A 27828-nucleotide genomic window follows, 5' to 3' on the forward strand; every position below is an offset into this window, starting at 1 on the left:
TTAAAATTTAAGTCCCTAGCATTAAATGTATGTGTGTGTATGTCTGTGCATATTTACATACACTTGCACACTTACTACTCTGAAACATAGCAAGAAACCTTTCTTGGATAATGCAGGTGGGGGCCAAAAATCTTGTAGAAGTATGTGGTGGAAAAGAAATTGGTTTAAAGCATCATTTTTCCAAAGGGCAGTGCTACGGCAGCTGCACCAGTTGCTCAGCCCTCACATACCAAGTTCCCTTGGCATATCTCCCCCCCATATCAATGTTTATTGCATGTAACATTATTATACTTCAGATCATTTTTCTTGATATTAAAAATAAGCCAAAAAAGCAATAGAAACCTTTGCAGTAATATTTTGTCAATACAGGTACTGGTAAAATTGATTTATTATTTTTGTAAACCCAAATGTACACTCACATTTGTGGCTTTTCTATGTTTTTTGTTTTGTTACACTTCTACAAAAGAAACGTTCAAAACGTTACATAAGGGGGTGTTAGACCTCGTATCATCTCCCCAATTCCAGAAGGAGACAGTTTATTCCCCAGAAGAAAGTAAACCAGAGAGTTCTGGGCTCAAAGACAGTAGGCATCATAGAAAACACTGCTCTGCAAAAAAGGAGATCAAATAAAAATCTACATGCTAAGCCTTGAGATTCCAGTTCTCTTTCCTGTTCAGCTCCCCGAATCTTGGCATGCACTGCCCAGGCCAAAGACCAAAGGATTCCTCTCCAGTAAAACTGACATGCCCTAGGGAAAAGATCCACAGACACTGTCTTTGGAAGTTTCCCAATGAAACCACAAGGCTTGCCCTGACAGCCCTCACAATGAATCCGTATGGTGGAGAAGCCCCGCCCACCATCCAAGGCACCAGATTCACTTTTCAGTGACTCACCATTAAATAGGAATAGAGAGCTAATGGTCACCAAGCAGTTCACTCAAATTTCTAACAAAAAAGTCAGGCACCTATACAAACAGGAAAAAAAAGAATCAGGACAGTGCAAGAAGGAAATAAATAAGTAAATAAAATGTCCTCAGAAAGAGAAAAAAATGCACCATGGAAAAAATAACAGAATGCTATTAAAATGCAAACAAATTAAAACAAGAATGCGCTCTTATAAAATAAAGACAGCAAAAATTCAGAAAGGTTAAAACAAAATAGATAAAACCTGTCAAGAAGTAGGAAAGGCACTGAGACAGAGATAGGAAAATTAGAGAATCCGAGGACAAACAATGAGGTCCCACCTAACTAACAGGAATTCAGAGGAAGAAAGGAGAAAACCAAAGGGGAGGAAATCACCAAAACACATAATGAGAAAGTTCCAGAACTGAAGGACATAATTTTTCAGATCAAGTATTCATCATAGAGGCTGAAATAAGGAGTGTCATGAAAAGAAAATCCTAAAATCCTTTGGGGGTTGTTAATTTAAAAAAAGAGAACAAAAGACAGATCACTTACAACACTTTTTAACAGGAACTGTAGAAGCTAGAAAACAATGGTTCACTGGCTTCAACATTCTGAGGAAACATGTTTTCCTCTCTAGAAGCCAGCCAAATCATCAATCAAGTGTGAAAGAAAAACTATTTTCAGATATACAGTGTCTAATAAATTTGCCCCCATATCCCCTTTCTCAGGAAGATCCTAGAAGACATTCCTTTAAAAAGAGGAAGTAAACGAAGAAAAAAGTCACAAGACATAGGAAAACTAGGGGTCCCACAAAGGAGAGACAGCAGGGAATTCCCAGGAAAATGGCAAAGGTATTCCCAGGACAGCAGCTGTGCAGTAGGTCTGCAGAGCAAGGACTGACTAGCTCCAGCTCACAGAGGGAAGCCTGTCCCTGGAAGAGGTGCTAAGAAGAGGGGCATAATGCTGCCAGAAAGCTCAGGATACTGGAGGAAAAGGAAAGCACACCTGTGAAAAAGAGAAGCAGCACACAACAAAGGAAATGGAATCACTGCATTTAAGTGCCTTAGCTGTGAATCATGGTTCCATGTTCAAAAGAATGTCAACCCTCAACGCCAAGTCAATTAAAAACTAATACCTCTACACAGCATGGGGAAACAGCAGTTTCTACATGTGGGGAGGGGCAGGGGGCGTGCAACATATGTAAGAGAGTTGAAGTCTCATGTTCCATTGTAATATGTCAGCATGTAATGTATAATAATGAAAAAAATTTTAAAGAGAAGTATATACATATTATTTCAGAAGATGGAGGAAAACAGCAAAAGGACTCAAAGGTGGTTGCCTAGGGAGCAGGACTTGGATGAAAGGATGGGCTGGAGTTCTACACACCTATTCTTACTATGGGTCTTATTGCTTATTATAAAAATGTTTAAAATCTATATATATTAGCTTGATGAGGGAAATGTTTAAATTTTTAAAAATTCAGAGCAATAGGCAAGAAAAGTAGAGAGAATGAACTGCAGTGGGAAAATGACAGTGAGACAACCAGTCTCCAAGCTCCTGCAGAACTCTAGGTAAGAGCAGGGAAGTGCTTCCTCGGATAGCTGGTGGACTGGGGCTTGCTGAGGGGTGGGGAGCACAGGAGAAAGGGGGATGGTTTTGAAAGATATTTATTTATTTTTTATTTTGGGGGGGTTAGAAAGGCATTTATAGGTGGAGAATCAACAGGTAATGGGAGACAATCAGGAGACTGAAAGAACAGGCAAGGCGATGCCACAAATGTCTACCCCTCTAGGTATTTATTTACTTAATTAGTCCACAAATGCTGGCTCCTTGGTATTTATTTACTTAATTAGTCCACAAATGCTGGCTCCTTGGGAGCATCATATCCTTTCCCTCCTCCCCAAGAATATGGAAGCATTCTGATTTGCCTTTTGTTTAAAATTTTTGGTTATTATTAAATATACAAATAGAAAAATACAGGCAATAGGAATGATCATCCAAGTACCAACTTTTCAGCTTTTTCAAATATTAGTATTTTGTCATATTTGCCACTAATTTCTGTCATATTTGCCACTAATTTTTTTTTAAAGAAAAAAAACATTATGGACATAGTTGAAACTCTCTTCAAACCATTCCCTAATCCCATCCCCAACCTTCCTCCCATAAAATGACCACTAACTTGAATTTGGCATTTAAAATCTCCATCTACCTCATGCCTAAAATAAGAGCACTGGTTTGCATGAATTCTAACACCGTTTTCTATTCTGAGACACCAGGATTCAACAGAATGAGACAAAGTTCTTGATGTTCCGTAATGAAGTGCAAAAACCTATATATACTGCTGTGAAACACACACAAAAATTCAAAATAATTTCCAAACTCAAAACAGACCAAATCATAATGTGACCTTTGGCAAAACCATCATAGTAACTTTATTATAGTAGTGTCAGTAAATATTATAATCAATGCATAGGGCATATGAAAACCTAGGATCAGGATTTTGCTGTGCCTTCCTTTCATCATACCTATCTGCTCCAAGGAAGGATAAGGAAGTGCTTGAACATCCAGTTCCTTACTGGAGTTCTGACTGCCTGTGTAATTAATTCAATGTAGCACCAAACTGTCCCAGCTGTCATTGACTTCTTCGCTAGCAAGTGATCATAGCAAAAAGATTTTTAAAAATTTGTAATGCCAGTTTTACTTAAAATTGTCCTTGATGCAAGGAAGTTATTTGTATTACATCTCAACCTGTGAGTCGATATCTTTATTTTCTGGGTGATAACATGGAAAGTACATATAAAGCACTTCTATATACTAGTGCACGAAGGTCATCTCAAGGAGAACACTTGTACGATTATTCGAGCTGTGAGCCAAACAAGCCACGATGTTTATGGAATACAACTTTTACTTGAAAAGATAACTGACAAACTCGTTATTTAGACTTGGGTATCTGGCAGACACTTCCTCTACAATGAAGGGAAAAGGTCAATTCAGGAAAAACAACTGACAGTATTTGCTGCCAAGGGACAGCTTTCCAGCTTTCAATTGAAATTAAAATTTTGGAAAACTTGTTTCCACCGTGAGCTTGACAACATTCCAACACAAATATTTTTTTGATGAGATGTGTGGTAATATTAACAACTGTGATTTCTTGAAACTGCATAATGAAATGTGTTAACATTTGGAATATCTATATTACCTAACAAACCAGTATTTTCCAAATGACCAATACATAATGCAGTAAAATGATGCATGGGCAAAGACCCATTCAAAGTGTGAGAAAAACCAATAGAGCCTAATGTAAAACAATTTTAAAAGTTCACTAGTAGAGTCTTAGATTCTACATTGGAACTAACATTTAAGAAATGATTGCTTGTCACGTTTTGTGATAGTATCAAAAGAATATTCACAATTATCAGAAAAGACCATTAAAATACTCTTCCCTTTTCCTATATATCTGCACAAACTTTATAATAAACATTTATTGAATTATTCTTCCTGGAATTAAAAATCATAAACACATAATCACAATGATTAATTACCATAGTTTAATCTCTGATCACTATCGGTCATTTAAGAACAAGTGAACCATTCATTATTTATTTAAGTTACATTCTTCTGCAATTATAGTCTCATGTATTTACAACAAATGTTTGTCTCAAAGACTTCATTTACTACAGAATCAAGACTGATCATTGCTCCAAAAAAGGAAAAGGATATGAATATGGTAAATTCTTAAATCTATTTTAAATGCATACAAATAAAGTGCCTTTTCTCTAGTAACAAAGGAGCAGACCCTAGTCATTTAACACAGACTCTTGACATCTACACACTACATCTAGGATGACCTAGATCAGTGGTCGGCAAACTCATTAGTCAACAGAGCCAAATATCAACAGTACGATTGAAATTTCTTTTGAGAGCCAAATTTTTTAAACTTAAACTTCTTCTAACGCCACTTCTTCAAAATAGACTCGCCCAGGCCATGGTATTTTGTGGAAGAGCCACACTCAAGAGGCCAAAGAGCTGCATGTGGCTCGTGAGCCACAGTTTGCCGACCACTGACCTAGATGGTATTAATGGATTTAAACCTTAGTTCTTAAATTTCTAAGGAAATGTCGTCTCATAGAAAAACTCTGACCTTTTGTGAATTTCAAAAGCAATAATTCAATCTGATCAAACCCCTGTAGTTCAGAAGTAATGCACCAAACAGCATTAACTTTTCACTGACCCACTTGTAGATCGGTTAAGAAATAAAAGTGACTTAAAGAGAAATGTTCTTCTTATACAAATCTATCCCATTAGTGAATATCATAAAGCATTCATTTCAAAGGCAAGAGCCTTGAAACTAATTTCAGAATAAGAATTGCTAATGTCTTTACTAATAAAGTCCTATTACCCTGCCTCTGAAAGTTAAACACTATAGCTTTTTAAGTCAGAATATTCAAGAAACAACCGGAAGCTGACACCCCTCCCCTTTTGAATGACCCATTTCTGCATGTTCACCTTTGCAGTTCACTGAGCCCCCTGGCAGTGGGCAGACTGGGATTTTGCCTTAGAAAGTTTTGTTTTAAGTTGAGATGAGTGAGGTCTTGGCTGTAGAAGAGGTTGGCAGGCAGGTGCTCCAGGCTACAACAGGAGAGGTCCACTGAGCTAATACGCTGTGATGCAACCTAGAAGGGATAGAAACACAATTCCATTATAACTCCACCCATTTATCAGATAACTGCTTTCTATGCATAGAAATAAGATAAGCCCATTTGGGAACACAGACATACTATGCAAGTAGCACTAGTCGTCCAAATATAAATGGGGCCGGTGAGCAGGCGGCGCCAGGCCAGCCAGGGCGGGTGCCTGCAGGGGTCCCCCTGATCACCCCACCATTTGCCCCGCAGATCAGCCCTGATCACCGGCCAGGCCTAGGGACCCTACCTGTGCAAGTATTTCATGCACCGGGCCCCCAGTATAGTTTAAAAGCAGAAAACAGTGTCCCTGCCTGGAAGGAACTTACAGTAACCTAGTATAGCAGACAGGTTACAAAGAGCACAGATTATCCTATCAAGTTCAGTGATATCAGTAACCACCTCCAACTGTTTTCAGGGGTTATGTTCCTGAAAACATCCATTGTAAGAGATGAATTCAGAACTAAATAATACAAGACTTTAGAGTAAATACCAGGTTGGGAGACAGACACGAAGATCTAGACTGAACCTATGAAAATCCTTGTATATTTTGATTTAAAACAGTGTCAATAAAGAAAAGTACCATTAGTGGTCTTGTACATATTTTCTATATATATAAAAAGCCAGCATAACGCCGTAATGACCGAATGACCGGTCGCACACTGACCACCAGGGGATAGACGCTCAACGCAGGAGCTGCCGCCTGGTGGTCAGTGCACTCCCTCAGCGGGAGAGCCACTCAAGCCAGAAGCCGGGCGCATGAGCCTCTCCCGCCTCTGGCAGGTGCAACCTCCAGCAAACAGACTGCAGTCCTAACACCCGGGTGGTGAGGGTGTAGCCGGAATGACCACAGATCAGCCTTTACCGGCCCCTGGAACTCTCCCTTCAGACCCTGTGGCTACACTGCACCTCTTACCTATTGCCCTCTGGGTCTCCGGATGCAGGCTCAAGAAAAACCCACAGAGGCGCCCATCTCAAGAGCAAGTGCTGGTGACATCCAGCCCAATGACCAATACCCACACGTGTCCACGGGCAAGCCCTTCGCAACTTCCACCTACCACCTGGCCCCGGCCCCATCTCCCGGAAAGGTCCGCGACCTGACACCAAATACCTGCTCCTGGATCCTGCAGAGCACTGGTCAGCTCCAGTGGGCGGAGGGGCACCAGCAGGTGCTGGCCTGACCTGTTCGGTTCAGGCAGCCCCACACTTGGGCTGGGAGTTGTGTGGAAAAATCACCCCCTATACTCTGCTGATACAATCTACTGTGAACAAATGCAGCATGGAACATTTGCGTGTGACTGGGATGACCTTGATACTGACACTGGCCCCCTGGAACTCCCCCTCAGGCATCAGGGCCATGTGGAACTGAAATATTAAGAACCCACCTTACCCAGGACCGCGATCCGGCTCTCCCTCCTTCCTTCCTACCACCCTCAGCTGCCATCGCACCCTTCCCAGGCCTGGCCTGCATCCTGGCACCCTCGTTCCCCACAGATCCCCGGTGGCTCCTGCAGGCAGGCGGCCCACGAATGGCAACTCCTGTGGATGGATACCTCCCCCCTCCCCCATCTCCTGGCAGTACCCGCCCCGGGGACGCCCACAGCTCAGCCAGAACTTGCTGTGAGGCACATACCCCATAAACCTACAGGTATAATCTCCAGGGAATGGATGAAACACGGACACTCAGAGTTACCAGGACGAGCCTGATATCGGTGCCAGGCTCCTGGAACTCTGCCTCGGGCATAGAGATAAAATCTCATCTCTTACCAATTGCCCCAGAGCTACAGAGGAATGCAACAATAAAGAAATGGCCACAAGGTGGCAACTGACAATCGGGGTAAAAGTCAGAGATGGATCTAAAGGGTGGGGCTGTTGGAGAGAAAGCATCCCCTCCCTCCAAGATCCCCGACTTTGTATTGTTCACCTCCAAGCATCTCTTATCTGGCTCTGAGCAGTGGAAAGCGTTCAGCATGGCCCCAGGTGTTTACTGGGGACCTCCGGCCGGCAAGGCACAACCCTGGCTGTAGAAGGAACATTTGGAAATATTTTTTCAGGAAGCTGAGGGGAGGAGGACAGACTCCCCACACGACTTCCCAGCGGCTCAGGGAATGTGGAAACTCCCCGGGCACAAGGGCGCGGGCTCCCAATTTCCTTTTGATGTGCACGAATCCGTGCACCAGGCTACTAGTCTTTAATAATAACGGCAGCATGTAATCAGATTCCACTGCTTGCCTGCTATAAACTTCTTGATTGCCTCCCACAGTTTCAGGGAGCTGCTTAAAAATTCACTGTGCTTTGCTTCATGTAGGTATTTTAAGTAAAATTCATTTTATCTAAATGTTTACCCACATACTCCTAGTCTTTCTGGTTAGATAACCCTTCCCATGGCCAGAATCCCAGGGCTAAAGACCAAATGGCATGCTGGAGACAGTAAAGCATTGGGCAACCTGTATTTCTCAAATGCTCTCTCAATGTTCCAGGTAATGTGGTGCCATCTCAGGCCACAACGCGTGGCTTTAGCCCCATGTACACACACCTTGGTGCCTTCTCTCCTGAGAGAGGCCATGGGAATAATGCTCAAAGATCTGGCTGATTCTCCCTCAAGCTCTTTATCTTCATCAAAGCTTTATATATGATCAAATTTGAGGTCCTTTTTCTATTACCAAACCCAAGATTTCTGTTTCTTAATTAGAGAAGGCAGAGAGCATGGTCTGAGGAGTGTGACTCTGGTCAGTATGTGGACCACATCCTAGCTCCCCACTTAGGAGCAGACAGGACTTGAGCAGATCACGGGGCTCTCCAAGCTCCGGTGTTATCATCTGCACAATGGACATAAAGATGACACCTGTATCTACATGCCCGGCACAGGAAAAACATTCAATAAGTGGTGATTGCTATTATTACCACAACTACTTCCAAATAGAATGGTTCGCATCTTACATCCATTCAATCCAAATTCTCCCAATGCTAAGAAAGTCCCAAGAATTAAATTTGCATAAAACATATTCAGCTGATGACATGTTTGAGGTTAGAAATAAATTACTGTGCACACATGAAAGCTACAATTGGTGAAATCATTCATTCAAAAATATGTGTTAAGCATGCAATGTTGTGCCGCACCTTTTATTTCCTGAGGTACAGCAATTCAAGATAGACACAGTCTCTGCTCCGAACGAGTACACCCCATGAGGAGAGGGCAGTTATGATATGGTGCATGATAATGGCTGCCGGGAGCATGATCTGTCAGGAAGGGGTCCCAGAAGGTTTCATGTCCAAGCTCAAGTTTGAAACTTGAGTGGAAATATGTGTGTTTTTTTATCTGCCCCAAATGCTTTCTCCACTTCTTTCCTGTAACAATCCTTCAAACACATGTGATCATGGTGAGAGCTGCAAATAAGTAAGATGACCCTCTGGCTATAGGCGTAGGCATGTATTCCAGGCTTGAGCAATCAGAGTCCTCCATCTGCTTAACCCACAGAGTGACCTAAGCTAAGCTTATTGAAGGCCTTCTCTGGGATGTATATAGTGTGAAGCCAGGAGAGAGAGAGCTGCAGTTAAAATGAATAAGCTAGATTCATACGCATTGATCTGAACTGATAAAAAAAAGCAAGTATAAAGTTATACAGTATAATGCCATATGAAAACATTTTAACACAAGCACACAAAACTCCACATATTATTTATGAACTAGAGTCCTGATGCATGAAATTCGTGCAAGAGTGGCCTTCCTTCCCCTGGCTGACGGAACTGGCTTCCCTCTGGCACCCAGGACCTGGGCTTACCTCTGGCACCCGGGACCTGGGCTTCCCTCCGGCCGCCAGCAGGCACCTGGGACCCGGGCTTCCCTCACAGCCCTGGCTTCATCTGAAAGGTCATCCGGAAGGACATACGGTCTAATTAGCATATTACGCTTTTATTATTATAGTTATGTGGGCAATAAAACTATAAACCATATGTTGATCGTATAGCAAATTAATGATAATGATTGCCTCTAGATAGGCAGGGAGGGAAATGGAAACAGGAATGGGAAGATAGGAGAGCTGGAGTTTATCTCTAATGTTTATTTCCATATAAGAAAAATAGAAGATATGAAAGAACTGTGTCAATGTACTGACAACCAGGAGGTGATACATTGAAACTGTAATATCCTGTGTGCTTGTGTGTGTGTGTTTAATTAGAAAAAATAATGTAATTGCAATAAAAATGTCAGTAAGAAAAAGGAAACTATATGACAAACAGCAATGGAGAGGTTAAGGTAGGGGCAGTAACCTGTAATGAGGTCAGAAAGGTAATGTTAGGGTGGGCAGCAGATCCTGCAGAGCCCTTCAGGTCGTTGTAAAGACTAGCTTTTCGTGTGAGCAAATGAGAAATGCAGGGAGGTTCTGAGAAGAGGCCCTATCTCTAGATCAGAAACTATAAAGTGCAGGATTTCTGCCTATTTGTTCACTGAAATACCCTATATTCAGCACTTGGTACAACCCTCAGAAGTATTTGCTGGAAGGATGGCTACTGCCCTACTTTATGACCCCTCCCTTCTCACCAGTGTGCACCCAACCCCTCCCATATGTTCTTTCAGCTGGAGATTACTTAGAAGAGGACAATTCTATTTCCACTGAAGCATCACACTAAATACTCCCTTTGGACAACTTTGGAAAGATAATGACTAAATGTCAGGTTGTATTTGATTCCCTTCCTCATTCTGGACTGCAAGCTGTTCCTGCTAGAAACCAGGGAGAAGAAACCACAGTAACAGAGCTACAAGCAAGAGCAGTCTGTGGGAGGCGTGGCAACACTGGGAACAACCACGGTGAGAACAGAAATTAAATAGCCCTGATGGCAGTGGAGCAGTGAGCTGCCAAGGTGACCACAAAAGTGACCACTGGCTGTACCTCTGCCCAGTCCTGTCCCTGCAACCAGGGGAGGCTGAAGTGTTTATGTCCAGACCCGCCTAGGCACACAGGGCTCCACCACAAAGAAGACTGGCTTGTCCTAGTGAAAAGACTACCAGCCGGGTTACCTACAAACCACCTGTTAAAACCAAGATCCTTCCCCAAATAAGAAAGACCTAAACAAGTAATAAAAATGTATCAGAAAGCTACTTTATACACCTCACAGCAAGTAGCAGTAATAACAGCAATAAAAGCTAACTTCTAGTGGATGCTGCAGTTGTGATAGGCACACTTCTAAGTGCCTCAGACATAATATTTAGTTTAATCTCACAATGACTCAGTGAAGTAAGGACTTCTCATTTCAAAGATGCAGGTTGAACTGAGTCAAACAGGGTGCCCAAGGTCACACAAAACCAGTAGCAGAACTCAAGTGTGAACCAGAGCCTGTGCTGTTAATAACATGCCATCCAGTCAGGACCTGAACACAGTTCAGATCTTGCCCAAAGGGAAGTTCCTCTAACTTCCATGATAAAATAATAACATAACCCTTCCGAACAGAGCAAACACAATGAGATGCTATCCTTAGGAAAAGCTTCAGCCCCAGGTATGAAGATGGGGAGTGAAGACGGCAATGATGGACAGGAGTCCTTCTGGGCTAAGCAGAGGAGACCATTTGCTGACCACATACAGACCTCAGGCAATGAATGGGTGCGGTCCCATGGGTGGGAAGGGGGGGGCACCATTCCTTGACATCGTAGGCTGGACCCACTCCTACCTCACACAACTTGTCCACCCGGGCAGTGATGATGCTACCTGGTAGCACCTAATTAAATTTTAAAAGGTTACAGGAAAAGTTTAAAGGAGGCTACAGAAATTTGGCAAGAAAATTAAAGAAACAGGCACAGGTAGGAATCCCCTCAAATCTTGGTTATGAAAAGGAACTTCTAAAGGAACTCAAATCTATACTAATAAAAGGGTAATATGTAAATTGGTCATGATGCCCTCACAGTAACAACCAAACAGCAGGCTGCGTGGGGCGACAAGGCTGGTAGGGGGGTTAGCGAGGGGCGACCAAATGACTTACTAGCAGGCTGCGTGGGGTGACCAGGCCGGCAGGGGGGTTAATGAGGGACGACAAATGACTCACCAGCAGGCTGTGTGGGGCAACCTAGCCGGCAGGGGGGTTAGCGAGGGATGACCAAACGACTGACCAGCAGGCTGCATGGGGTGACCAGGCCAGCAGGGGGGAGGGGCAGTGAGTGGCAACCAGGCCGGCAGGGGCATTAAGGGGCGACCAGGCCAGCGGGGGGTGGGGGGGGAGTTAGGGGCGACCAGGCCAGCAGGGGGGGCAGTTGGGGGTGACCAGGCTGGCGGGGGGCAGTTAAGGGCGATCAGGCTGGCAGGCAGAGGTGGTTAGGGGTGATCAGGCTGGCAGGGGGGGCAGTTAGGGGTGATAAGGCAGGCAGGCAGGTGAGCAGTTAGGAGCCAGCAGTCCTGGATTGTGAGAGGGATGTCCGACTGCCGGTTTCGGCCTGATCCCAGCAGTTGGACATCCCCCAAGGGGTCCTGGATTGGAGAGGGTGCAGGCTGGGCTGAGGGGACCCTCCTCCCCCTGTGCACGAATTTTGTGCACCGGGCCTCTAGTTAGAATATAAAGTCCTTATTACTATACTTCTATTACACCCCCAAACAGCAAAAGAGTGGATGACAAAGTTGAGGCCCAAGCAGCTGGATATAAAGAAGGGCACAGTTATAACAAAATGCAGGGCATGTCGAGTCAATTCTACCTCTTAGCCATGTGGCCCTGGATAAGTTCCTTCACCTATGTCTTCCAGTGTTTCCTTCTCTAAAGTGCGATAGACAGTACCTGCCCTGACCAGCTATACAAGCTGTTGCAAATAAAATGTTCTCATTTAGAAATTCAGGAGAGCCCCTGCAGACCAAGGATCCCTAGACCAACGCCCAAAGCTGCAGGCCACAGACATCTATAAGATAAGAAAAGACCACAGCACAGGCCACTGCTCCTGCTGACTGAGCGGTCACACAGATAAAACTCACTCGGACCAAGGCAGAACTACACTACACACTACATGCAGCCCCACAGACCATCAGTGAGCTACACACAAAGGAATTAATTTCAAAGTAACTGTAGCTTGGGGAAAAAAATCAGTGCTAGTCTGTATTAACAACAAAACATTTTTTAAGGCTGGTTATTTTGAGTTAGTAAATTAAATGGGATTTATTTTTTTTTGTCCCCATGATCCTACATACGTTGGGAGATATATTAAAATGAACATAAATCCCAACCACCTGCTCAGGTTGTCTTCTTTTCCAAATGACTTGTAAACATGTATGAAAAAAGTTCATTGGGCCCGCAAAATATTTCCCTCAAGGAACATCTCAGGGTAAAAATAGAAATGATAATATGAACAATGAACTTTTCAGGTTACCTACAGGGTATCCATACATTTCTAACATGCTCTCAGCGCAGCACTTTTCCTCAGTGGTTTCTTTGCCAATCTTTAGGACATTTATGTTAAAAAACATCTGTTATGACTCTAGCTGAGTTGCATTTCTAACCCAGTATATCTCTCCTATCCCTAACTATGCCCACCATGCTTTCAAAATTAACCACCCCCCTCTTGCAACAGGACTGTACCTGCATCACTCCCGTCATTCTTCACGTTCACCGAGCGGACACTCATTTTCACAGGCAAGGGAGAGTTCAGAATGATATTCATGTGATTTTCTGTCCCCACTATACTTTAGTAAAGTGGTATTTATCCTTGTTATGTGTATGGCGTATTCAAGTTAAGCAAAATGACTCTGAAAGGCTTGGTCAAAGCAGCTGAAATAGCACAAATAATTCTGCTTGTATCAAGTAAAGGACTGTCGTAAACTGGCGTTATGAGTCATTAATTGCTCTGGTCTGGCCTTCCGTGGCTTGGGAAATTATGCCCTGGCTACAGGGGTAGTCTCTGGGGAGTTTACTTGACTTCTGTAAAAAATTACTGACCTCAACTGACCTAGTTTACATCCTCACCTCCCCACCCAAATGCTTTGGGAAAGTAAGGGGTAGAAAAATATAAATTTAGAATATTTATTAATAATCTAAACTAGAGGCCTGCTGCACAAAATTCATGCATGGGTAGGGTCCCTAGGCCTGGCTGGCAATCAGGGCTGATCAGGGCTTTCTGGCTGCTAGCTGGGGCCTTCCTTCCCCCGGCTGCCGGCCAAGCTGGGCCTTCCTTTCTTCGTTCTGTGCCAGCCCCTGGTGGTCAGCGCACGTCATAGCAAGCGGTTGAACTCCCGGTCAGTTGAATTCCCGAGGGGACAATTGCATATTAGCCTTTTATTATATAGGAGAATAGCAAGTTTATTAATCTTTATTAGCTAAGAATTCTAACAACTTTATTTTCTATTTCATCCTCAAGAAAGTGTTATATCAAACAAAAATTTCTAATTTTAATAAAATTTAAATCCTCACTGCTCCATAACATGCAATCATCTCTTTTAAAAAATTCTACAAATATAAGAAAAAACAGAAAACATTCCTATAAAATCATATACATTAATAATGTCCTAACAGGAACATATCAAGCAGTCAATTTTGGACCCAGTAAATCTTACTTGAAATTCTAGCATCTTTCCATTTCTTTGCCTTAAATGATATGGGGGGAAAAACACCAAGAAATAAAATATACAAATTTACACTATTCTAAACCACTAGGGATAATGAAATGGCAAACTGATGAAAAACAACGGGAAGATATGGAGAGGCTATCACTAGTAGGCAGAAACGAGAGGTGGGAGTTGAGGAGGGCAAAAGCATCCGGGTAGGAAAGGGACTATGATTAAGATTAGAAGGGACCTAAGAATACTAGTAAAAGTGTATGGAGAGAGCAACAGGCTGGAGAAGAAGAAAACAAACACACGAACACCTGGCTCACTGTTAAAGCACCAGCCAAAACAATATGGACAAACCAATACTGAGACAATATGGACAAACCAGTACTGAGAGCCCCTCCTAGGCATCCTGCCATCTCTTTTCCAGGGAGGTGGAAGGGATGGGATGAGGGACTCTTTCAACATATATTTAGCATATGCCTTTATGAACCAGGCACTGTATTTGGTACTAGAGAGATGTACTCCTTGTCTTCAAACTCTTGGTCTCCTGAGGACACAGACACTCAACCACTGTAATTTAGGAGCCTGTGAGCAGTAGTTCATTCAATAAGAGCACACAGAGCAGAAAACAAACCTCAGAGCTCCCAGTGACAATTCCAACCCTGACAGTCCCCTCGACTGACAAGATGGGCAGGCATTCCCAGGCACTGGTACAGGGACCTGCTCGTCACCCCAAGAGCAGGCAGCGCTGTAGTATTTGTCCAGCGAGCTCACTGCACAGCCTGAACTGGAAATACAGGCCTGGCACTCACTCTCTCTGAGTCAGAGCAACTGTAAAAGGCTCTGAGAAGATGGCACTGACAGCCTTGCAGAATCATTAACTGTGTCACCCTGACAGTTATCTCCCCTCCACATACACAAACCCCATTGTGTTTCTCAGTTAACAACAGAAAAATAGAGCTCGCCTTGGGTGGAGATCAAATCTGAACTCAGAGTTCCTTCCTCATTTCCTTATTGGCAAAATGTGTGTAAACAACCTCTTTAGAAAGTGGCCACCTGAGAGTGTCTCTGAGGTCCATCACGCAGCATTCCCCAAAGGTGCACCTTGACAAAGGAGAGGGGGAAAGATAGCTAACCACGAAAAGCCTGTATTCTAACTTTTGATTAAAAGAAATAATATAAATACATACTTAAATTATTCTATCATTAGAAGTAAGCCACTTATTTTGTTTGTAAAATACAAAAACCTCAGTGCTCAAGTTCTCAAGTTACAAGATCAGTAAGTTTAACATAGAGACCTCAGTGATACATTTTCAATTATTCCATTATTCCATTCTTTATAAAATTATAAGGTAAGTGCATGGAAGAATTTAACTCAGAGTAGTTGTAGAAAATTCAGTACTTTGGGTTACAAATATAGGGATCTTCCAAGATAAGTAAATACTGTGTATCATGAAAACTAAACCCTTAGGAAGATAAAACATAACCAGGTATAGACATCTGGTTAGTGACATATGCTAAGTTCCTGATATAGAATATCTCACCAGTTTTATTTATTTATTTATTTATTTATTTATTTATTTATTTACTTACTTACTTACTTACTTACTTACGTATTTTAATTGATTTTTGGAGAGAAAAGAAGGGTGAGGGAAACATTGATTTAAGGTTAAACTAAAAACAGGAAAACATCGATTGGCTGCCTAATGCATGCCCCCTACCAGGGATCAAGCCCGCAACCCAGGCACGTGTCCTGACCAGGAATCGAACTGGCAGCCTTTCAGTGCACAGGACGATGCCCAACCAACTGAGCCACACCTGCCAGGGCTTGACCAGTTTTTAAAGAATTAGACACAGTAGTCCCCTCAACACTGAAACTAATCTAATCTGCCTTGGATGCCTCAGAAGGCATCTCAGATTTCTTAAATACCTCTTGGTCATCATTTAAGAAGATCACTGGCCGAAGCACAGTGGCTATGCTCAAGTGTCCTTAGCAGCACACCCCAGTCAACAGATTGCTTGAATAAAAGCACCTTTCATTCTACTACTGAGCTGCCTGAATTCTGTTGACAACTGTGTATATGAACACTTCTCTGGCATTTTCAGTAAATCTCAGTTGTTATTTGAATACTGGGGTTTTTGTCCCTTCAGGCCACTATAAACATTAGAAGTACAAGTAAAAAAAAAGAGCGAGTCAGTAGAACTCTCTGTATAGAGCAGTGCTGGGTACTTTATACCTTAGTTTCCTCAACTGCAAAATGGAGATTATACTATCTCCTCATAAGTTGTTATCTTTTATTGTAAAAACCAGATCAGAGTTGTTATGAGGATCTACCTCACTATGGTACCATCAAGAACAGTGCTTGGTGCATAGAAAAAGTAACTAAAATGTTAGTTATTACTATTTGAACTTTTGCTGTTCCTACTGGATCAATTCTGCAGGTGAAATGATTTTATCATTAATAAAATATATCAACTAGTTAAGGAGAAAGAGAACTGAATAAGGAAAGATTTCGTAACATGAAATTTTATCTAACAGGTCCATTAACATATTGGAAAGTTACAGTATTTGGTAACTTAAAGTCAAATTTCCCCAAGAAAATGAAACAGAACTAGCAGGAAATAGTCTAGAATGGCCAGCATTTTTTTTACCTAGCTTCTAATATTTTCTGTTTTCCACACTTCTCAGACATCTGTGATAAGATTACATTTTTTACATCTTACCCAGCAATGCCTTTGTATACACTTGACCTCTTCTTGAAACATCCTTTCCCCTCTTGTCTTACAGGTGAACTCCTATTCAGCCTTTAAGACGCAGCTTGCCCTTTACTTCCTTGAAGTCTTCCTGTACCCAAATATCTCATATAATGAATTTTCTCACAGCTTCACTACGGAATTAGTGCAAGAGCAATTTTCTCGGGATGAGGTGACATATTCACAGTTTTCAGGTTTATGGCATGAATATCATCAGCTGTGAAACATTATACTGCCTACCACAGCCTAACTTTAAAAAATAAGAACTTTAGAAATATGTTATAATAACTAATTTAAAATAAAATAAAATACGATCTTCTTTATTCCTGACAACTTCCCCTCAGTTTAAATACTTAAGACCAGTGGTCGGCAAACTCATTAGTCAACAGAGCCAAATATCAACAGTACAACGATTGAAATTTTTTTTGAGAGCCAAAAACCGACTTCTGTGCATGGGCCACAAAGTTTCAATCGCACTGTACGTGCGCGCCCATGTGTGGTATTTTGTGGAAGAGCCACACTCAAGGGGCCAAAGAGCTGCATGTGGCTCGTGAGCCGCAGTTTGCCGACCACTGACTTAGACCAAGAAGTGCAATTATATTTATTTTGAGGTGATTTTTTTAAACTGAAAATTAATAATAAATTTTTAAAATACAAAAGCAAATAAGTAAACAAATTTATCACAAAACATTTTAAAAACTAAAATCCATTTCACTCAGACCTTCAGTTCTACTTCATATTCTACCAGAGACTTGCTAGATTGTCTTTGGTCAAATGGCCCTTGATTCTTTATCTAAAAAATGGGTATGAATTGTGAAGTGAGGATTTTCCCCCAAAAGCCCTGGACACCTCAGCAGAACAGTACTAAGAGCAAAGTTTCTTTATCACTATAACCAATATAACCAACTTTTTGTCATCGAAAAGGCCAGTGACAAAAAGCAGCACACTCCCTAGATTACAGTTCAAATTAAGAGGTGAAACATGTGTAAAAGATGACTAATCTTAAAGGGTTCCTTGCAACTACTACATTTAATGACACAAATCTACATGTTAAAAACCTCAATCCTATTACACCAGGATGATCTGACTGAAGTGGTTAGTGTAGTATTCTTGAGTAAAATCTGAACAATAAAATGCTTATTTTTAAGCACATGAAACCAAAAGTTCAATTGTGACTCACCATATATATTAAAGGGTGATGTTTACTCATCATTTCAGGTGGTCTCTAATTCAGCATGAAATGTGGCCCTGATTTGCCTACATTATGTATTTTAAGAATTAACTCAATATATCATGACATCCAAAAATCCACTGCAGTGACTTAAAAAAAAAAGCCTGAAGTTAAAATACTATGGTTAATACTGAAAGACCTCAGGAAGATAACTACTGTGATAACCACAGTCACCAGCAACTGCCAGCATCAGCCACCAATCAACAAGGAGACACATGGACAAGCTACGTGGCCTTATGCAGCATGCATTTGTAACGTTGGGCCATAAAACATATATATGGCTACCATCCTCAAACTCATACATCACTGCCCCTCCAACCACTTTGAAAACATGCTGGATACTTGTATACATGTTGCGCAAACAGAGTCATTTTTGACACTGCATTTAATAGGATGTTTACTGAATTTTTAAAGCATGCCATGCATAAATATTTTAGGGATGACTTTATAATCAATATTGTAATCCTCCCAAAGGAACTATTCCCACAATATCTACCACTAACACCCACCCAAAATAAAAACTCTAAAGGGACTGCCTTAGGTATTATTTTGGCAAGCTAAGATTAAGTTTAAAAAATAAGTATACAAGAACTCATTTTGATAGAAAATATCTCAATAATCTTTTATAAAGCTTCCCAAAATCAAATGAAACAAAGATGAACACTTCTCTTGCAGCTAAGATCCAGAAGCATACACTGAAAATAATAAAGTTTCCTTTTAAATTAATACTAGAGGCTCAGTGCACAAAATTCATGCATGGGGGCATGGGGGGGGGGAGGATTCCTCAGCCTGGCCTGCACCCTCTCCCAATCCGGGACCCCTCCGGGGATGTCCGACTGCTGGTTTAGGCCTGATCCCGACTGAGCCTAAACCGGCAGTCACACATCCCAGGATCGGGCCTAAACCGGCAGTTGGACATATCCTCTCGCAATCTGGGACCTCTGGCTCCTAACCGCTTGCCTGCCTGCCTGCCTGCCTGCCTGCCTGATCACCCCTAATCACTCGCCTGCCTGCCTGATCACCCTTAACCACTCTGCCTGCCTGATCGCCCCAACCCCTCTGCCTGCCTGCCTAATCGCCCCTAACCACTCACCTGCCCGCCTGATCGCCCCTAACCAATCTGCCTGCCTGCCTATATTGCCCCTAACCACTCGCCTGCCTGCCTGATCACCCCTAACTGCCTCTGCCTCGGCCCCCACGGCTTCGTCCAGAAAGACGTCTGGAAGGTCATTCGGCTGTCTGGTTTAATTAGCATGTTATGCTTTTATCATCATAGATTCTAATTCATTTTAATTTTAAAAAGATTGGACTGACTGGGTTGGGGATGGTCATTAAAAATCAGAAACCCAGATATTTCTGTTGTTGGTTTGTTTTCCTTTTAGATCCTTATCAAAATGAATGACGCTTCATTTAAATATCAGGATGTAAAGACAATCCATTCTGTGCAGTTTCATTTCTCAATCAGAAGAAAAGCAACAATTTCCATAGTAACCCCGAGTGTGACTAAACTTGATACCCACATATGAGGAAGAACAGAGGACAATGGAAAGGGGAAGTTGGAAGAAGAAGTGGCTGAGACTAGTCAGGCCTTGCCACCCCAAATTTCCCATCAACACATATTCCCAGATGGAGCAAGGTTCTCATCCTTTTTCCAGCAGCCCCAACCTATTCTCCCAGGATGCTGGATTAAAGAAAAGGATATTCTCTAAGGGCTATCCACAATCTACTAAGTTTAAAGGAGCCTGTGGCCATATTTTATGTAGGATTCATATCCAAATAGGGCATTCTCACTTATTTTCTCAATAATATCTAACTTCTTTAGTTAATCCTTTACGACTCATTTCCCCTTTAATTCACTAACCATAACAACTTATTAAAATTTTTGTGTACCTGGTTTTTAAGATTGGAGAAAGGGAAGATCCTGTATCTAAAATCTGCTAGTTACTAAAATGTTTTGTCCTTAGTCCCCGATTCCTGACTTTTCAGGAAGAAATCTTTCTCCCCAATGTCTGCCATTCTTAATGACTTGTAAGTATGAAGTGTAAGCTGTAATCTTGTGTATGTCTATGTGTGTGAATTGTCTTTTGCATATAGCTATATTACATTTCCACATATACATATCAAACCCTTCTAATGGCAATAATCAGTGAAATGAGAAAAATCACACCAATGTTCCTCTCCCCTTTCTTACCACAGTCATGTTCTCTGGCCTCACAATTCTTCCCCATCATCTACCTTCCTATTGAGAAGTTGGGATAATTACAGAGTGAGAGCCTTATTATAGACTAGAGGCCTGGTGCACGAAAATCGGCACTGGGGGGAGGGAGTCCCTCAGCCCGGCCTGGGCCCTCTCGCTCCCCCCGGGGATCGGGCCTAAGCCAGCAGTCAGACATCCCTTTCACAGTCTGGGGCTCTCACAATCCAGGAGCCCTCGCTCCTTACCGCCTGCCTGCAGTGGAGGTGGGAGAGACTCCGGCCACTGCCACTGCGCTCGCCAGCCATGAGCCCAGCTTCTGGCTGAGCGGCGCTCCCCCTGTGGGAGTGCACTGACCACCAGGGTATTATTGAGCATCTGCCCCCTATGTTGAGCATCTGCCCCCTGATGGTCAGTGTGCATCATAGCAACCAGTTATTCTGCCATTCGGTCGATTTGCATATTAGGTTTTTATTCTATAGGATACACTATCCTATTAGACCTTGGAGATGGCATTTTGACCAACCAGCAACAGAAAGGAACATTAACCCAGATTGTAAATAAGACATTTACAATCACCAGCAACAATTTAGAAATCAACATTTTCCACACCCTTTTAAGAGATATTTCATATCCTACCTCTTGTGCTTCACCTCTCTGCTGACTCTCCAGAAAGCCCTCTGAAGTTAAGAACTGCATTTTGCTACAGTATTAAAGGTGCAAATATAAAAAGTCTGATTATGCTATGATTTTTGACTGATGCTACAATTTATCCAGTAACTCAAAGATCCCAGAAACCACGCTGTATTTCACCATTTTCCTCACACTCCATATGTAATTCATCGGTAATTCTGTCGCTCAGTCTCCAAAACAAATCTATCCACATCTCTCCATTTCTACCCTTGCCTCCTGCCTAGTATATACCAAAATAGCCTCTCATCAGTCAGGCCTCCCTGCTTCCATCCTTGCCCCCACAAATCTCTTCTGCACACAATAGCCAATGTCAGAGTGTAACTTTAAAGAAAGAAAATTCTTTAATAACTTGCCATTATGCCAATAATAAAATTCAGCCTATTTACCCTGGTCTATAACATAACACTCCTGCCTTTCGGTCCCTCCTTCTAGTTTTAGAGCTTCCAGCAGGATCTTCTCCCAAAACTCCTTCCACCAGATCTTCAATAATCAGATTCTTTTTTCATAGAAGTTTCCGCTTAAAGCCCCCTCCTCAGAAGAGCTATTCCTCCTCTGTCATTCTTTGTCATATGACCTTGTAGTACAAAACTACGATTATTTGATATTTTTTCTTTTGTCTGTTTACTTATTTATTGCCTGTGTCCCAATGTAAGCCCATCCAAGAGAGGGGAATTGAACTTGTTCCTTGCTGTATCCCAATGCATAAAATGCATACCTGACATATAGAGTAAATACTTGCTGGCTTCTGAACAGTGACTTATCATTTGTGTGGATGTTTAATACACAACACTATTAAACTCGATACCTATTCATCTTTTTGTTATTATTGTTTAAATCAAAACTATGTCTTTCGTAAACTTGATAATTTACATATACTTTTATTTACATCCTTATTCATGTTTAAGAAATTAATTATGCCTCTGACTTGTTCCAAAAAGAATGCGAAGCAGCTGCCTATTACATTGTATTTAGTGTGAAAGATCAAAATACCTCTATGTAGGACATTCTATGAAATACCTGACCGGTCTCCTCAAAACCATCAAAGTCATGAAAACACAAAGACTGAAAAACTGTCCCAGACGAGGCGAGAAAAAGGAGACATGACAACCAAATGCCGTATGGTACCCTGGATTAGATGCTGGGACAAGAGAAGAATGAAAAAACTAGTGAAATCTAAATACATTCCAGAATTTAGTTAAGAGAAATGGACTCATGTTGCTTTCTCAGATTTGATAAATGCACTGTATGTTTGGGAAACTGGGTGAAAGGTATGTAGAAACTCTCTGTACTATCTTTGAGGCTTTTCTGTAAACAGAAATTTATTCCAAAATAAAAAGTTTATATTAAAAAATCGACAACTCCACATACAAAAAAATTTACTGTACTTTGACCATAATTTCGTATGGTCAAAACTATGGTCAAAAGCAGAGTGTGGGCCACTGACTTACTGCCTATACAAGCACTTAAATATAAAAGCACAATATTATTTAACTCTTATTCACATTTGCCACCACAAGAGTAATTTCAAAACAATCAGACAGATGTGCTTTTTGCTTCTAACATCACCTTAGTTCTACATGCAGGTCTGAAGAAGACATGCCATCCTTCCCCTTTTCTCTAATGTGGGTGCTACCCTGTCATTTAGAACTTCCGTCTGCCTACTAGGTTGGCAGATTCTTCTAAGTCTTATCAACCTAAACTCTGCCCACTGCTTCTCTAAAAGGAGCAGAAACTACTATTTCTAAGGGTATCACATCATCAGAGAATATCTTAAATTGATCATTCAAAGGCAACTAGTATTTCAAAAAGACTTCCTAAACATTATTCTCTAATTTTCTGTTAAGCGTTTTACAAAGTTATTCTCTATTCATTCACTTGACAAATAATTACCATCATACTGCAGTCTGAATCATACTGAGTTTGGATAAGAAATTAGATTATAAATTCAAAACTCTGAAAGCAAATTCCATGGTCATGCTTTTGTACCCTAGAGAGGTTTCATCATTTCATAAACACACCCAAAACCAAGAGCCAAAGCACTATAATTCATCCATTCATCCATTTTACACACAATTCCATAAATGTGATATAAAAACATCCTCACACACAGTACCTTATAATCCAAGCATTTATTTACCTTATTTATCATGCTATTCTGGTTTCCATTTCACACACACAAGTATATTGCTTCATAGGTCATGGTGATCTTTTTTTAGGGGACTACCAGTATGTAATATGGTCAAAAAGTTAATTAAGATTAAGAAAAAATTAAACCATTCAAAAGGCAGAAGTTGAAAAAGAAAAAGGGAGATGATATAAGATTAGACTCTTACAAGAAGAAACAGTCAGAGGATGAGGGGAAACTTGTGACAATTCTCTGGGTATTTTGTGGTTTTGCAGCTGTCTTCCCGGGTCCATGCTTTTAAATAGTCTCAGCCTCATGTTCCTCATCTATGACATGAATAGAGTGATGCCAGCCTACCCACTGAATTCTTTTTAAAAGTATAAACAAAACCTGGCAAACAGAACACCATTTCTAAAAGCTACTTTTCAGCCCGAATGAGCTTTTAAAAAATGAAAAATTGCCTACTAGAAGTATATGAAAAAAAATTTTTTGAATGTATTTTGGAACTGGGTAAAGCTGAAAGAAAGCAACTTTTCATCAAAGAGAAGCTGAACAGAAGAATTCTTGGGTAAGTGCTTACCTTAGAGACTTGTCGAAGCCATCTTAAATACTCTGTGAATGTATCAAAACAAATGTAGTAAGTCTGGCTTTGGGGTCCAGAGGAGCTAAATGCTAAACAGTGCTGGTGCTTTTTCACTTCTTCTACCTAAACAAACAAAGAGACAAAAACAAGTAAGAAAGCAGAATCATCTACGTTTCTTTAACTATGCCTTAGATCAGTGAGCCTGCACACATTTGTATCTTTCCCTATATATATTTCTCCTATTATTTTAACCCGTGTCTGATAAACCAATTTGAGTAACAAGAAAACAAAAAAAAAGGGGAATTTTATCTCCATGAGATTTCCCCACAATAGTGAAATTCTTTTTCCTGTTTAAAATTGGAATAGACGCCCTCTTTCTTATCTTTCTATAGCTTCACAATAGGATGTTGGGGTGCTTAGTTCCTCTTGGGAGGATTTTTACTTAAGAATTTTTACTTTGGGTGGACTTTTACTTAAAGAACTTTTGTATTACTCTGAATTACAACCTTTTTACTCTGAATTACAACCTTTTGTATTACTCTGAATTATAACTCTTCAGGCACCTTAAATTAGTTTTTTTTATTTAATGTGAAATTCACCTAAAATAAAACCTTACCGTGACAACTTTCAAAGTCCTAATAATGCAGTGATATAGTCAAATCAAATTTCCAAGCAAACTTATAAGCAAATTTTTAGAAAAATATGTTTTATCACCACTAAGTCAATTAAATATTTTTAAATTAATTTTTTATTTAAGTACAGTTTATATGCAATTTTATATTAGTTACATTAGTTTCAGATGTACAATATAGTGATTGGAATTTTTATATCTTACAATGTGATCACCCCACTAATGCTAAACCATCTGTCACCATGTAAACTTAAAATTTTTTAAACCTCTCAAAATACCAGGTTTTATGGTTGAGTTCTACCAAAGTTACAAGAAACAGATCATTCCCAACTTGTGCAAACTCATCCACCAAACAAAAAATGAAGAAACCCCAACCTATTCTAATAAGGCCACTATAATGAAAAACAGATCAGGACAGTAAAAAAAGGAAAATTACAAGCCAATCTCAGTCATGAACACTTATCTCAAACATAATATTGCATCAGAATTCAGTAATATAGAAAAAAAAATATCAAGAACAAGCTAGAATTAGCTCAGGAAAGATGTTTTAGCATTACTATTAGAACTATAAAATTATTAATCACATGAATAGATTAAAGAAGAACATCCTATGATCATACCCACAGTTGCAGAAAAAAAAGCATGTAATAACATTCACCAAACAGTCATCATTCATTATAAAAAACTCTTAGCAAATTAAGAATACAAGTAACTCCCTTGAGCTGACAAAGGGTATTTATCTAAGTCCTATCAACCTAAACTCTGCCCCAAACATCTAAGGCAAACTTCAATGTTAATATCAATCTCTTTAAAATCATTGATTAGATAAGTATCTACTGCTTCTTTTCAATACCACACTAGAGTTTTGGTCATTACAATAAGACAAAGAAATGCATTAAGGAAGAAATAAAATTGTCATTATTTAAATATGCCATTATTAGCTACATAGTAAACTCCAAAGAATCTATAAACATATTACAACAAATAAGAAAATTTAGCAAGGTGGCTGGACATAAGAAACACTAAAACACAAACTATTTCTATACACTACAGAAAAAAATTTTTTTATAACATTTAAACTAATCTATATTGACAGAAATCAGGCCAGTGGTTCTTGGGGATGGGGAGAAGTGAGAGGAAAAGGGTGGAAGGGAAGGGGTGCAAAGGAACACAAGAAAACTTTTGGGGTTGATATGATCACTATCTTGATTATGGTGATGGTTGTATATAGCTATCAAATTACAATCATGGGAGTATACAATTATAAAATGGTTATCAAAATGTGCATTTATTGTATGTTAATTATACCTCAGTAAAGTTTGGTAAGCTATAGAGAAACCAGAACACTTGTACAATGATGTGAGTGTAAAATGGTACAATAACTATGAAAAATAATTTGCTATCACTTTGTAAAAGTAAATATGCATATGCCTTATATCCCAATAACTGCACTAAGTATGTGTCCAAGAGCAGTATTTCTCAAGAAAGAAGGTCAAAATTCCTACAATAACCAGTTTATTTTTTAATTTTGTCTTATATCCAGTCACCTTGCTAAATTATAGTAACCTATAGGAATTCTGGATTGAACAGTTCTTCATTGTACATTGTGAAGGACTGTCTAATACTTTGCCTGACATTTTACTCTCTGAGTCCCTGCCCTATATGTGCCAATAGAGTACCCTTACAGCTAAGATATTGATATTAACCATATACTCAACTATTTCTCCACTTCCCAGCCCCTTTGCAATTAAGGTGGAGTCATGTGACTAGTTCTAGCAAATGAGATGTGAACAGAAGAGGCATGTGTCACTTTTGCAGCCAAATATACATAAGCTGGTTAATGACCCTTCAGTTACCCCTTTCCCTGCCTAAGCAGCAAAGGAAGGCCTCATCTTCTAAATGTTGTAAGAGAGCAGAGCCTCTATCAGGCTGGGTCCCTATACAATTATGTAAAAAAAAGAAATCCCCACCAATCCACAATGGACATATGGTGTGAGTGAGAAATAACTGTTATGATAAGTCACTGAGATGTGGGGCGTTTTGTTACCACCACATAGCTTAGCTTACACCCTGATAAGGCTGACTGTTTAATCATTTGACAATTATAACACACGCACATATTACCAAATGCCCCCTTCAGGCACAGTAATCTAATTGGGAACTACTGCCCTAGAAACACTACTTGCACACTAGGAGGCATATAAACATAAGATTATTTCAGCAGCATTATTTATAATAATGAAAAATAGAAGCAACCCAAATGTCCATCAACAGAAAAATTTATTCAGAAATTATGGGAATTTAGAACATTTACAGAGTGGAATATCATCCTAATATATAAAAAGCCAGGGGGCGTCATGACTGAAACAACTGGACAGACGACCGAACAGCAGGCTGCATGGGGCGACAAGGCCGGCAGGGGGGTTAGTGAGGGACGACCAAATGACTGAACAGCAGGCTGCGTGGGGCGACCAGGCTGGCAGGGGGAGCAGTTGGGGGTGAGCAGGCCAGCAGACAAAGGCAGTTAGGGGTGATCAGGCTGGCAGGGGGGGTCAGTTAGGGGCAATCAGGCAGGCAGGCAGGTGAGCAGTTAGGAGCCAGCGGTCCTGGATTGTGAGAAGGATGTCCGACTGCCTGTTTAGGCCCCGATCCCAAGGGGTCCCGGATTAGAGAGGGTGCAAGCTGGGCTGAGGGGATCCACCCTCCGCCCCCGTGCATGAATTTCGTGCACCGGGCCTTTAGTACAGAAATAAAAACCACATATAGCAAGCATTATAAAACTTAATATTGAGTGAAAAAAATTCACTCACAGAAGATCACACACAGTACAATACCATTCTTATTCAGATCAAAACCTAGCACAACATAGTTACATGATAAAATTTATTTAAGAAAATGATGGATACATATTCTAGGACAGTGGATACCTGTTGGGGAGGCAATGAAACAGATGTAAAGAGAAACAAGTAGATGGGATTAGCCAAAGAATATATATGCATAACACATATAAATAGACAACACAACAGTGTAGTAATAGAGAGAGGAAAAGGGAGGGAGGGGTAGAGGGACTGGGTGGAGGTGGGTAAAAGGGGGAAAAATGGGGACATCTGTAATAATATCAACAAAAAATAAAATCTAGCCCTGCTCAGTGTTGTTCAGTGGTAAGAAGGGTTGTGGATTTGATTCCCTGTCAAGGGCAAATACCTCGATTGCATGCTCCACCCTTAGCCCATTTCAGGGTGCGTGTGGGAGACAACCAATCGATGTTTCTCCCTCTCTCTCTCTCTCTCTCTCTCTCTCTCTCTCTCTCTCTCTTTCTCCCCCTCTCTCTTTCTCTCCCCCTCCTACCTTCCTTCCACTCTCTCTAAAAACCAATGGAAGAATATCCTTGGGTGAGGGTAAATAAATAAATAATAAAGTAAAAAAACAACAACGAGAACACAAGTAGAAACACTAGTACTGATTCTGCTACTTTTCATGAGTAGTAAGTTAATAAGTATTCAATTTATTATCC

General features: G+C 40.8%; 1 protein-coding gene across 1 annotated transcript in view; it reads right to left on the bottom strand.

Annotated features, from left to right (window-relative positions):
• The window catches only part of PHLPP1 (PH domain and leucine rich repeat protein phosphatase 1), a 206556-nt gene that overhangs the window by 67328 nt on the left and 111400 nt on the right, over nucleotides 1-27828 (bottom strand). Inside the window, exons 3-4 of the mRNA XM_080685114.1 lie at nucleotides 23681-23806; nucleotides 5412-5578 (exon numbers count right to left, since the gene is read on the bottom strand). Coding sequence (XP_080541240.1) covers nucleotides 5412-5578; nucleotides 23681-23806 — 293 coding nt within the window. The remainder of the gene's footprint in view (nucleotides 1-5411; nucleotides 5579-23680; nucleotides 23807-27828) is intronic.

This window comes from Plecotus auritus (genome assembly GCF_963455305.1).
Source record: "Plecotus auritus genome assembly, chromosome: 8".
In the NCBI taxonomy this organism is placed as follows: Eukaryota; Metazoa; Chordata; class Mammalia; order Chiroptera; family Vespertilionidae; genus Plecotus; species Plecotus auritus.